Below are 12373 nucleotides of genomic sequence, written 5' to 3'. Positions count from 1 at the left end.
ATTGACAAATCAATTAGTTGAAATTAGTCAGAAAACTAATTAATTATTAAATACAATCAGTATTTTCAGCCCTCCAAATCTTCTGTTGTGTTAAGTTTTAATTTTACCTGCTGTGTTTCAGGCCATTGTGTTTGTAGTTGGAGGAGGAAACTACATCGAGTACCAGAACCTGGTGGACTACGCCAAGGTACTGTAGTATTCATACTATAGCTTCAACATTTTACTTTAGTAAAAGCAGTACTGCTAGAAATTTGTGTAAATGTTTGCAGTTTTCAAGTCAGTAACTTACAATAAAAGCTGTAGGTTCAAACTGTCAAAGGATTTTTATGTTTGTTTTATGGATTTTAAAGGAGGGGAGGAGCGCAATAACTCTTTGTATGCTGATGAAATGTTATTCTATATTTGTAACCCCTGAAAGTCAATATCCTGATCATTTTAGTTTTTAATACATTTGGTTATTATCTAAATATAAGTAAAATATAGTAAATCTTGAAATATCTTGAAACATTGTGTTTTTAAAAATTGTCAATGTAATTGTGACATTTGCAAATCTTTACAATAAGGATTTCTCTAAATGATTTGATCAAACAATCCATGACTCTATCCCCTCTGTCATTACTTGGCTTTATTGATATAGTTAGAATGACAACAACAAGTGCCTTAGAGTTGTGTTTCAGGAAATGAACTTGTTTACTTTTACTTTTTGTCTGTTTGGTGATGTCAGCAGCACATTCTACTGTCAAGAACTTATTTTTCTCTGTATTTCAAGTCAAAACAGGGGAGGAAGGTTGTTTACGGCTGCAGTGAACTCTTTAATGCTGCTCAGTTTATCAAACAGGTAAGAAAGCACATGCATCCTGTTAAATGCATGCTCTGTACAGCAGCAGCAAAGAAACAGCCTAGCATTTTGTGGACCTTTTGACCCTCCTCTTTCCTCTCCACAGCTCTCTGAACTTGGCCAAAAGTGACATGGACACCAGCAGTATGGGAATCTTTCTCTCTCATAGCTGATCTCTTCATTCTACTTTGTTTTATATCAACTCTTGTTCTGTAAATGGACTAAACACTTTCTGTCTTTGTAAAGTCTGTTCCATCCTCTCAGTGCTAATAAAGCTTAACAGTTTCAAATCACCGTTGCCTTGAATTTATTTAGTTATTGACATTTTAGGAGTATAAAATTTGAGTTGATGGAGCAGTCATGACTCTGAGGCTAAAGAAACAGTTTGGGAGCAGAAGGTCTCGGCATTTGGTTATCTAACAGGAAAACATTCCTGTCAGAGCACTGAATCTCCTGCACTCCACGGCTCCACTGTTCCCAACTGCAGCACCTTTCAGAAAGGCACCCAACCCCCAACTGCTCCTCATAAAAAGGCCTAAAAGCTCACCTTTTTAGAAAAGCCTGATTGCCTGAATTATCTTAATATTATTTTACTGTTTTTTATGCTAGTTTTAAAATGTAGCACTCTGAGGTCATTAAATTGATGTAAAGTGCTTTATAAATAAAATATATTATTATTATTATTATTATTATTATATGCTGAAGCTGTGTCCAACCTCTGCTCTGGGTGTGTGCTCACTGATTTGAACGTGTGTGCCTTCTCACAACTTGTTTAAAGTGGCTGTGTCCTTACAGATGGATTAAATGTCCAGATGAAATTCTGATGTGTGTACACAGAAAGAAAGTTGCATATAAACATGAGCTTCTCCTCAAGAAATAAGGAAATCAAGAAATGCATTGTTTTTAATTCTTATATCATTCTTCTTTTGTTCTTTTGTTCCCCTGTGTCTTTAATAGTGTCCTGCATTTGAAAAGTATTTCATGCTTATAAATGAATTAAAATACATCTGTTAAAGCTATAGTCAACCCTATATAACCTTGTTTATGTCATGTTCTCATGAAATAAATGATCAGTTTTTGACCTGCAGGTTGGAAACCTACACAAACACGCATAATCTATGATTTTAAAAGTAGTATAACACAGTTTGCTGCAGCTCTCTGTTGAGCCAACACACTTCATTATAAACACAGAGCTCAATCTGAGGATTATGTCATCTTGGTATTTTAATCTGAGTGTGTGCCATGTTTGAGCTTCAGAGTTTGGAAATAATTTCCAAAAGGACATTTTCTCTGACTCACTCTGACTTTAGTGGGTGAAAATGAGTAAATGTCAAGGAATGACCTGGGAAACACAACCATTGATGCGGGGCTCGAAATTAACTTTTTTTCTTTGTGTCCCCCAGTGGTCCCGAATTCTGTGTTGTATTGTCCCGAATGCAAGCAATAGTGTCCCCATTTTTCTCTTGTCTGAAATTGAGCGGAGTGGTTAAGAATCATCTGAATATTGTATTAGGCCTATATTTGTAACTGCAATGTTACAATAAAAGTTACAAAACGCAAATGACATGTCCTGTCATATACAATATCTTCTTCAAAATAAGACTTATTCCATTTCCAGTTTTTTTTAACTTTGGCGACCGCACTGAATAGACACCTGTTTATTTAAAGGAGCCAAACAGCTCATTTAGAAAATGTTTCATCTCACAACATCTGCACTACACTATAGTTGAAAACAACACCCCTTTCATGTTCATTTCATCTACTTGTACCTTCAATATTTGATGCTACTAAAGCTAGCCGCAGTGAGTAACGCACTTCCGGTTTTGCCGTTTTGACTGCTCTCGTCCCGTTAACGGAAAAGAGCTACTGTAAAGCAGATATCAGAAATGCACTGCTGATAAAGAGTTGTGTTGCATGCATTGTGACAACGACAAACCCAAGCGACAACCACACAGTAGTGCAGACTCAGTACTACTGAGTTTTCCCATCAAAAGAACTTCACTCAAATGCTTAGCCAACTTTACACCACATATGCCATACAATACGTGCCTTAACACAGTACTTAACAGAACAAACAGATAGGTGGGAAGTTTTTAAAAGCAGCTTCAGAGCGGCGTTCTGAGAGGTTATTCAATTTCAGCTTTCAGAATTCGGCGCTACTAAAGCTAGCCGCAGTGAGTAACGCACTTCCGGTTTTGCCGTTTTGACAGCTCGTCACGGCCCGTTTTAACCACCTTAACATTTTCAGTCTTCAGCTCTTGTCACGCATGTGAGAATGATTTGATTCTGTAAGCTGTGTCTTGCACGTAGTAGACCTAGTACTAGCGTTAGTTCTAACTCTAGCAAGTGAGGGCAGACTTGGGCCAAAGATTCTAGAACATTCTAGAATGCGCTGCTCTGTACTGATGCACCGACATGCATGAACATCAATGTATTTTTCGCTGTTAGCTTTTTAAACAATTAAAATGGGGGCTTATAATAAGTAACTAATAATAATAACTTTTTTTTTTTTTTAAGTTTTTTTCTCATGGTCCCGCGATTGTCCCAGATATGATAATGTTGTGTCCCTGTGTAATTTTTTATGGTCCCCGGGACGTCGGGACACCATTAATTTCGAGCGCTGCATTGATGTATAAGTGATGTTGCTGGGCCATAAATCTGTTTACTTGCACTGTAGGGACTTTGTGTCATAAAATAATGTGTCCCTATAATGGGGAATAACAACATTTTAAGTTTCAAGATTTTGTTTCAAATTCAGGTGAATGGTTAGGGTTAGGGGTTGCATGGTGGTGTGGTGGTTAGCACTGTTGCCTCACAGCAAGAAGGTTCCAGGTTCAACTCCCAGCTGGGGTTTTTCCTCCCCGTGTATGCGTGGGTTGTCTCCGGGTACTCCGGCTTTCTCCCACTGTCCAAAAACATGCATGTTAGGTTAACTGGTGTCTCTAAAATTGTCCTTAGGAGTGAGTGTGAGCGTGTGTGTAGTTGTTTCTCTCGTTTGTCATAGAGAAGCAGCATTTAGCTGTTATGCTAGATATTTTCCTAACAGAGCACTTCGTTCCCAAACTGCAGGTTTACTTGAGGTTCCCAGAGTTTCTAAAAGTAGAATGGGAGGCAGAGCCTTCAGTTCTCAGGCCCCTCTATTGTGGAATAAGCTGCCAGTAAATGTCCGGGAAGCAGACACCCTTTCCACTTTTAAGACCAGGCTTAAAACTTTCCTTTTTGATAAAGCTTATAGTTAGGGATGGCTCAGGTGATCCTGAAACATCCCATAGTTAAGCTGCTATAGGCCCAGACTGCTGGGGGGCCTCATCTGTCACACATTTCCTCACTTTACTCTCTTTATGTATATGTAACATTATTGTGGTCATTAACTTGTGTTTCCCTGTTCCAACAGATATCCTTTGAATGGTGTTACAGTGCCCCCCCCCCCCCCCCCCCCCTGTCTTCTCAAACCCCAGCTGGTGGAGGCGGATGGCCACCCTTCCTGAGTCTGGTTCTGCCAGAGGTTTCTTCCTGTTAAAAGGGAGTCGTTTCTCTCCACAGTCGCCTCAGGCACGCTCAGGACGGGAGATTGGACCGAAAAAAAAAAAGTTTCAGTGCAATCTGTTGGTTTCCTTAGCTAGGAAATAGTTTTTGAATTGGCTCTATATGAACGAATTGGATTATTTTATGAATAATTATGATTACAATTAATTGAATTCCAATCGGCTTGAATTGGACTTTATTATCTAAGTGCCTTGAGATGACATTTGTTGTATTTGGCGCTATATAAATAATAATTAATTGAAAAAAAAAATGAATTGAATGCAAACAAGTGGAACAAACTGCCAGTGGAGATTAAACTTTCACCAAATGGAGACATTTTTAAATCCAGGTTAAAGACATTTCTGTTCTCATGTGTCTATGCATGAAATCTGCACGCTATCTTTTAACTTATCTCGACTGTTGCTTGTTTTTAAATTCATTTAAATTATTTTATTTGTTTCTCTTTATATTCTTTTATGTATGTTAATGCTTCTTCCACTCCCTGCTGCAATGCTTTTATTTTATGTAAAGCACTTTGAACTGTTTGTACATGAAATGTGCTATATAAATAAATTTGATTTGATTTGTCTCTGTGTGGCCCTGTGATGGACTGGCAGCCTGTCCAGGGTGTACCCCGCCTCTCGCCCGATGACCGCTGGGATAGGCTCCAGCGCCCCGCGACCCGACCGACAGATTCAGCGGTTATAGAAAATGGATGGATGATGGATGTGAATTGTGTCATAATTCATCAGCTTGCTGATATATATTTTTTTTCCCTATATAAAGCATTAAAAATACATAAAAGAATATAAAAAGAATGAATAAAAATGATTAAAAACAAGCAACAGTCCAGATAAGTTCAAAGATATCGTGCAGATTTCATGCACAGACACTAGGGGTGTGCAAAATAATCGTCATGACGATGCATCGCGATTCTAATTTTCGCGATCTACTGCATCGATTCTGGACGCCAAGTATCGATTATTTAAAAAAAAAAAAATATTTTTTTTTTTTATGCCTTTAATGATAGGACACATGCAATTGATGCATTTCGCTGCAAGGGATGTTTGCAATATATGTATATATTTTTTATAGTTTATAAATCCTATGCACTTTTTGTGATGAGTGTGTCCAGTAATAGTAATATTTGTGTCCAGTAATATTTGTTTTAATGGCAATACCTCCAAAAGTTGTTTCAATAAATACAGTTATGAATTGATTTGCTTTGAGTTATGTATCAATTGAAGACACTATCCAGATCATACACAGCCAGTCAGCCACTGGTAATGGCTGTATTTTTTTTTTTAAGTATGTTCAGTGAAAATATCGCAATGCATCGCGATGCATCGCAATAATTCAAGTATCGTGATGCATCGTGATAGAATCGCATCGTGGCATGTGAATCGTGATTCGAATCGAATCGTGACTTCTTTGCCAATACCCACCCCTAATAGACACATGAGAAAATAAATGTTTTTAACCTGGATTTAAAAATGTCTCCATTTGGTGAAAGTTTAATCTCCACTGGCAGTTTGTTCCACTTGTTTGCAGCATAACAGCTAAATGCTGCTTCTCCATGTTTAGTCTGGACTCTGGACTGGACCAGCTGACCTGAGTCCTTGGATCTAAGAGGCAATACAAGGCAATTTTATTTGTAGAGAACAATTCGTACACAAGGCAATTCAAAGTGCATTTTAAGAGCTCTCCTAAGTTTATATTCTCTATATAGGAATATATGGAACTTAATTTTGAACAAGCTATCAGACTTTAAAAACTCTTCACAACCTATATTATATGTGCAACTTCCTAATTCATGAAGTAAGTAAAGCTGTTAATCAGTGTAGTATGTAAGTACAGTATTGTATAATGAGCTGTATAAGTATTACAACTCTACACCCTAATGTAAATTAAGGAGGAGCGTGGTGCTCCTGTGGTGTTGACCACGTTCTCAGACACACAATCCTCACAAAATGTGGTCTGTCAGGTTCTCAATAATTCACGTAACTGTGGCGCCATCCACCTCTATTTTCTTGAGCTTCACACATAACCGTGCAAGACTGGATTGTCTTAAAAAGCACCGGAGAAATCAAAGAGAATGATCCACAGTGCTGCCGGCATTGTCCAGATGAGACTAGACTGGGTGTTCATTTGCTGACTTAGGTGAGGCAATAAATGTCTCACCAAGGACAACTGGTCTGTAAACATTTAGGGCAGAAAGATTATATTTTCTAGGTATTGGAACAAGACAGGATGTCTTCTTCAGGACTTGAACTTTCTCCTGACTCAGGCTAAATGAGATGCTGTAGAATTCCACATAGCTGTTCCACACAGGCTTTCAGGACTCTGAAGGCCCTGTTCTGGTTCAAACTCTCCAGCTAGCAGTTAAGTATTAACTTTATTTTCAACCTTAATACATTGGAAAGTAACTGTTTGCTATATACACTCTATAGTGATGTATTAGTGTTCAAAACAGAGAGAGAAGTCATTGGGCCTCATGCAAGAACATTTTCGTATTTTTATTCTAAATTTCTCTCACTTTTTTCGCAAGAAGGTCTCATACGAACACGCCACAACCTGCGTAAATGATGAATCCCACCTGTGCGTATTTAAGTGCACGAGGATAGTAGATTTGCATACTCCACTCCCAAAATGATACCATATAAGGCTGTGCTTCCTCTCTCCTGTGCCTGGAAGTGTTGAGTCATGGAAACGGCATCAAGGTGCAAAAAGAACAACTTTAGGGGCTCTGAGACTGAAGTTCTGCTTTCAGAGATCCAGAAAGGAAAATCTGTCATTTTCCTTTCTGATTGAGTCAGCAGTGGAATTACGGGACCTGCTGAAGCCAAGAAATGGGAAGTTATTAAAGTGCTGTTAATTCTGTGTCACCTGTAGTTCGTAATGTCACCGAAATAAAAAATAAAGGGTTTGAAATGAAAATGGCTTAAAAAAAAAAAAAAAACGTCTCGCCATGGCCAGGCGCTCGATGACTGCAACTAAAGCCGTGCAATCAGTTGTTGCCTCATCATGATGGCTCTTTGATGGGGCGGTCCATGAGGGGGGTCTTCTGGCACCACACCTTCTGGTCTGCCTGGGCTGATTCAGGTAGTAGGAGACCCTCGTTCATGGCAATATTGTGCAAAACGCACCCTGCCAGATCAATGCCTTCTCTGGGCTATAGAGCAGTTTGCCTCTCCCCGCTGTATGGAGACACACCCACCTGGCCTTCAGCTCAGTGCGCTCCACAACAGCACGAGTGCTCTGATGCGTATATGTGTGCAGTCTATTGCTCCGATTATGTTTGGCAGTCCAGCCGCGGCATGAAAGTCCCTCTTAATGTGTACTTGTTGGACAGCGGTGTATGGGAATGTGATGTACCACGTGTGATAAACTGATGAGAGCTTTGATGACCAAGGGGAGCGCACGACTCACAGAGGACTGGGACACCCCCGATCTGTCTCCAATCTCCCTCTGAAAGGTTCCAGTGGCCAAAAAGGACCTGGATGTGTGGTGGAATTGGGTTTGATCGGCGTGTTTCTCTCTGGAGTTGTGGCTCAGCAAGCTGGATATTTGCAGCAGCACAGTCCTTGGCAATCTAAATCGTGATGTCAGCCATTCGTCTGTCTCCACGAGGATATCTACACGGTTTCAGAACACACGCTCTCTTCCAACAGCCTTCAAAAGTAGTCCAAAAGTCCAAAAGTAGCAAGTCAGCCGCTGGTTACGCTTCCCATTGACCTTGTTATATCCAGAGTCAAATTAACCTTCAATTAGTGCATCATTTAAGTCAAACAGAATAATGTCAGCATTTATGGGGTATAATGTATATATTTATTTATGTTTGCTTCAAAGTAATTAAATATACAATCCATTAGTCAAGCAAACTAGATTGGAATAACAGCGGACTATTTTAGGAAACTCCTACGACAGGTCTGGATCACTCGTAAATTCTGTTCGTACCTGAAAGAAAACTTAAAATATTAAAAAAAATTGGTAATTGCGCAAATTCTCTTAAATCACTCGTACACACGACTTAAGAACAAATCTGTTGGTACGAACGGTTGTTGCATGAGGCCCATTGTTCCTCTGTGTATGCTGCTATCTGAACTAATCTGTTTTGTTGTGGCTGTAGGGAAAGGCTGTGCATGTGAGTCCCTGCTATGCAGTCTGGCAGGTAAACCTTCAGATTATCTTCCAATGAATAACCACCATCTTAAGCTAAAAATCTTACCATAGGACAAAACCTTAACCTTGATCTACTTTTTTCTCAAGATTGATGGATCTATAAGTTGCTGCAAGTAAAGTTTCAGTCTTTCCTGAGGCACCTCTATAACAACACGCGTTTTTTTAGATAAAATATTTGTCACGATTTGGTGGGTGGTGGAAGATAGAGGACCAAAATGCAAAACAGCAAAGTTCAAATGAAAAAGAAAAAGAAAAAAGACAGAGACGGGTCCAGAAACTGGTCAAGGCCCAACAAGGCCAGTCCAAATGTTCAGAAGTCTCTTGGTGGCCCAGCAGAGACTTCTCCAGAGGTTGAAGGAACTGGCATGACAGAAACCCCTCCTGGGGCCAGGGGACACAGTGAGATAGAGGTTCCATTTGTGGACAACCTGTCCCAGGAGGACGGCCAGAAATTTGACATGGACCAGCAGGACCCTGTCTAGCGGATGGTCAAGACAGACGTTCAGCGACAAAGGAGCAGGTACCTCTCTGGCAGATGGCCTGGCAGGCAGCTGGACGACAGGTGATGCAGGAGCCTGTCAGGCGGTCAACCAGGTGTCAGGCAGAACAGGAGAGGGCACTGTTCTATGCTGTGGTCTGCTGGGGAGACAACAGCAAACCAATACTACAGGCTGCCATACAAACCCATTTAACCGGTCACACTCTGTTTTTAGACCAGGGGAAAGTAGCCAAGGTAATGGCGAAACTGACCGTTCTCCAGCATTTAGCCAACCAGTTTTTTCAGGCATGTCCAATTGGAAGGAAACCCTGGGGCAGACACAGAACGCGCTGGAGGGATTATATATCTTTATGGCCTTGGAATGCCTCTTGATCCTCCAGGACAAGCTTCAAACGTTGCTGGGCAGAGGGATTTCTGGGTTTCTGTCCTGGACCTGTGGTCCCCGCTACCAAGAGTGGATTTAATAGATATATTGATATAACATAAATTGATTTAAGAGACAAGCTTGAGCCCGACGAAGACGCAGAGCAAAAATTGGGGAGTCAGTATTATTTGTGTCACAGAGACATGCCTGCTGGAGCAAATCTTTAAACCTCTTTACCCAGTTTTCAGGCTCTGTAAGCTCAGAGCAAACAATCCCGAAAAGTTCAAACAGAAATGGTTGGATTTCACATCAGGGATATGGCAGAGGAACGACGACCTTTGTTTTAGCTTCACACAAGTATAGCATACAGTGTACAGTATACAGTGTACTATATACAGTGTTGTTCGGAGATAATCATAACATGTAGTTTCTTAAACAAATTTCTACAGTTATGTTTACAATCTTGGATTGGAAAAATCAAAACAATCAGTAAAAACTTTACATTTTAAAGTTTCCACAGCCATTACCCACAATGCAAGGCTGCAATTATAAATAGCTCCCACAATTACTTTAAATCAGAATCAGAATCAGAAACAATTTTATTGCCAAGTAGGTTTACACATACAAGGAATTTGCTGTGGTGTGCTGGTGCTTTGTTTTCCAAAACAAAAACAGAAGAACGGTAACAAATAATGAAAGTGAAACAATGGAATAAGTATGTACAGGTTATTATATAGACAGTCCGTGGAGGAGATAGTACACATTAATGTAATGTGGTGGGGGTGGGGGGGTCAGTGTCAGTGGGGGTCTCTGGTCTTGTTTATGAGGTCAGCTGCAGAGGGGAAAAAACTGTTCTTGTGGCGTGAGGTTTTGGTCTTGATGGACCGCAGCCTCCTGCCAGAGAGGAGTGGGTCAAACAGTTTGTGTCCGGGGTGGGAGGGGTCAGCTGCAATCTTGCCTGCATGCCTCAGGGTCCTGGAGGAATACAGATCCTGGGGACTTGGGAGGTTGCAGCCAATCACCTTCTCAGCAGAGGGAATGATACGCTGCACTCTGGCCTTGTCCCTGGCTGTGGTAGCAGCGTACAGACGGTGATGGAGGAGGTGAGGATGGACTCAATGATGGTAGAGTAGAAGTGCACCATCATCGCCTTTGGCAGGATGAATTTCTTCAACTGCCTCAGAAAGTACATCCTCTGCTGGGTTTTTTTGACGAGGTTGCTAATGTTCAGTTCCCACTTCAGGTCCTGGGTGATGATGGAGCCCAGGAACTGGAAGGACTCCACAATGTTCACTGGGGATTCCCACATGGTGATGGGGGCAGGTGGGGGTGCGCTCTTCCTAAAATCCACAACCATCTCCACTGTCTTGACAGTGTTGAGCAGGAAGTTCTTTTCCCTGCACCAGGTCTCCAGACGATCAAAATCAGAATCAAAATCAGAATGCCTTTATTTGTCATTGTACATGGTACAGCGAGATTTAAAGCCACCAAAACAGTGCAAAGAGAAAATAAAAATGTTAAAAAATATATATAAGTATGTACAATAAGGGAAGGGTGTAAGATGCAACAGTTTTACTTACGGTAAATAAAATAAATAGAATAAAATATGGTGTTAGTGGTGATAGATAAATAAGGTGTAAGTAAATTCAAGTAAAAGGATATATTGCACACAACAGTTTTTGGCATTTTTTGGATATTGCACAAGTGTAGGGAATTGTCCAGAGGGATGATCAGTGAGTGTCAGAGTTGAGACTGATTATGGCTTTGGGGAAAAAGCTGTTTTTAAGTCTGCTTGTCCTTGTCCTGATGCACCTGTAGCGCCGCCCTGAGGGCAGCAGGTCAAACAGGGCAGAGCCAGGGTGGGAGCCGTCTTTGGAGATTGCCTTGGCTCTGCTGAGGCAGCGGGAGGTGTAAATGTCCATCAGGGAGGGGAGAGGGCAGCCGATTATCTTCTGTGCTGCCTTGACGACTCTCTGCAGCCTCTCCCTGTCAGTGGCGGTGGAGCTGCCGAACCATACTGTGATGCAGTATGTCAGCAGGCTCTCGATGGATGAGCGGTAGAAGGTCAGCAGCAGGTTGGAGTTGAGGTTGTGCTTCCTGAGAACTCTCAGGAAGTGTAGCCGCTGCCGAGCCCTCTTGATGATGGCTGTGATGTTCTCTGACCAGGAAATGTTGTCAGAGATGAGGACGCCGAGGTACTTGAACGTGTGGACCTGTTCCACTCGCTCGCCATTGATGTGAAGGGCGGCTGTATCAGTGCTGTGCCTCCTGAAGTCGATGATGACCTCTCTGGTTTTCTTGGTGTTCAGAGAAAGGTTGTTCTCTGAGCACCACTCTGCCAGCTTCAGGACCTCCTCCCTGTAAGCAGCCTCATCACCCCTGGAGATGAGACCGACCACCGTAGTATCGTCAGCAAACTTAACGATAAGGTTGTCCTTGTGGGCCGGTCTGCAGTCGTGGGTGTAGAGGCAGTAGAGGAGGGGGCTCAGCACACAGCCCTGTGGGGAGCCGATGCTCAGCGTGCGGGTGGATGAGAGATGGGGCCCCAGTCGCACAGTCTGGGGTCGGTCAGACAAAAAGTTATTGATCCAGGCACATGTGAAAGAGGGGAGGCCAAGGGTTTCCAGTTTTGTGGTGAGTCTGTCCGGGATTATGGTGTTAAAGGCAGAACTGTAATCCACAAAGAGCATCCGGACATAGCTCTGCTGCTGCTCCAGGTGGTTTAGCGCAGAGTGGAGAGCTACGGCGATGGCATCCTCTGTGGATCCGTTCGCCCGGTATGCGAACTGATGGGGGTCGAGGTCTGGGGGGAGGTAGTCCGTGATGTGCTGAAGGACCAGTCTCTCGAAGCACTTCATGATTACCGGAGTGAGGGCCACCGGACCGTAATCGTTCAGGCTAGTGATGGGAGACTTCTTCGGAACCGGAATTATTGTTGAAGTTTTCAGACAGGATGGGATGACTG

The 12373-nt window shown here is 42.0% G+C and overlaps 1 protein-coding gene across 2 annotated transcripts in view; it reads left to right on the top strand.

Moving 5' to 3' along the window:
• The window catches only part of scfd1 (sec1 family domain containing 1), a 52877-nt gene extending 50931 nt beyond the window's left edge, over window positions 1-1946 (top strand). For both annotated transcript variants that reach the window (XM_075448319.1, XM_075448320.1), the window contains 3 exons: window positions 122-187; window positions 770-838; window positions 945-1946. In XM_075448319.1, the coding sequence (XP_075304434.1) occupies window positions 122-187; window positions 770-838; window positions 945-968 (159 nt within the window). In that variant the 3' untranslated portion in view covers window positions 969-1946. The remainder of the gene's footprint in view (window positions 1-121; window positions 188-769; window positions 839-944) is intronic.
• The last annotated feature ends 10427 nt before the right edge of the window (window positions 1947-12373 follow it).

This window comes from Odontesthes bonariensis, chromosome 17 (genome assembly GCF_027942865.1).
Source record: "Odontesthes bonariensis isolate fOdoBon6 chromosome 17, fOdoBon6.hap1, whole genome shotgun sequence".
NCBI classification, from domain to species: Eukaryota; Metazoa; Chordata; class Actinopteri; order Atheriniformes; family Atherinopsidae; genus Odontesthes; species Odontesthes bonariensis.
Note: the sequence above shows the minus strand (reverse complement) of the source record. Positions and strands in the feature narration are given on the sequence as shown.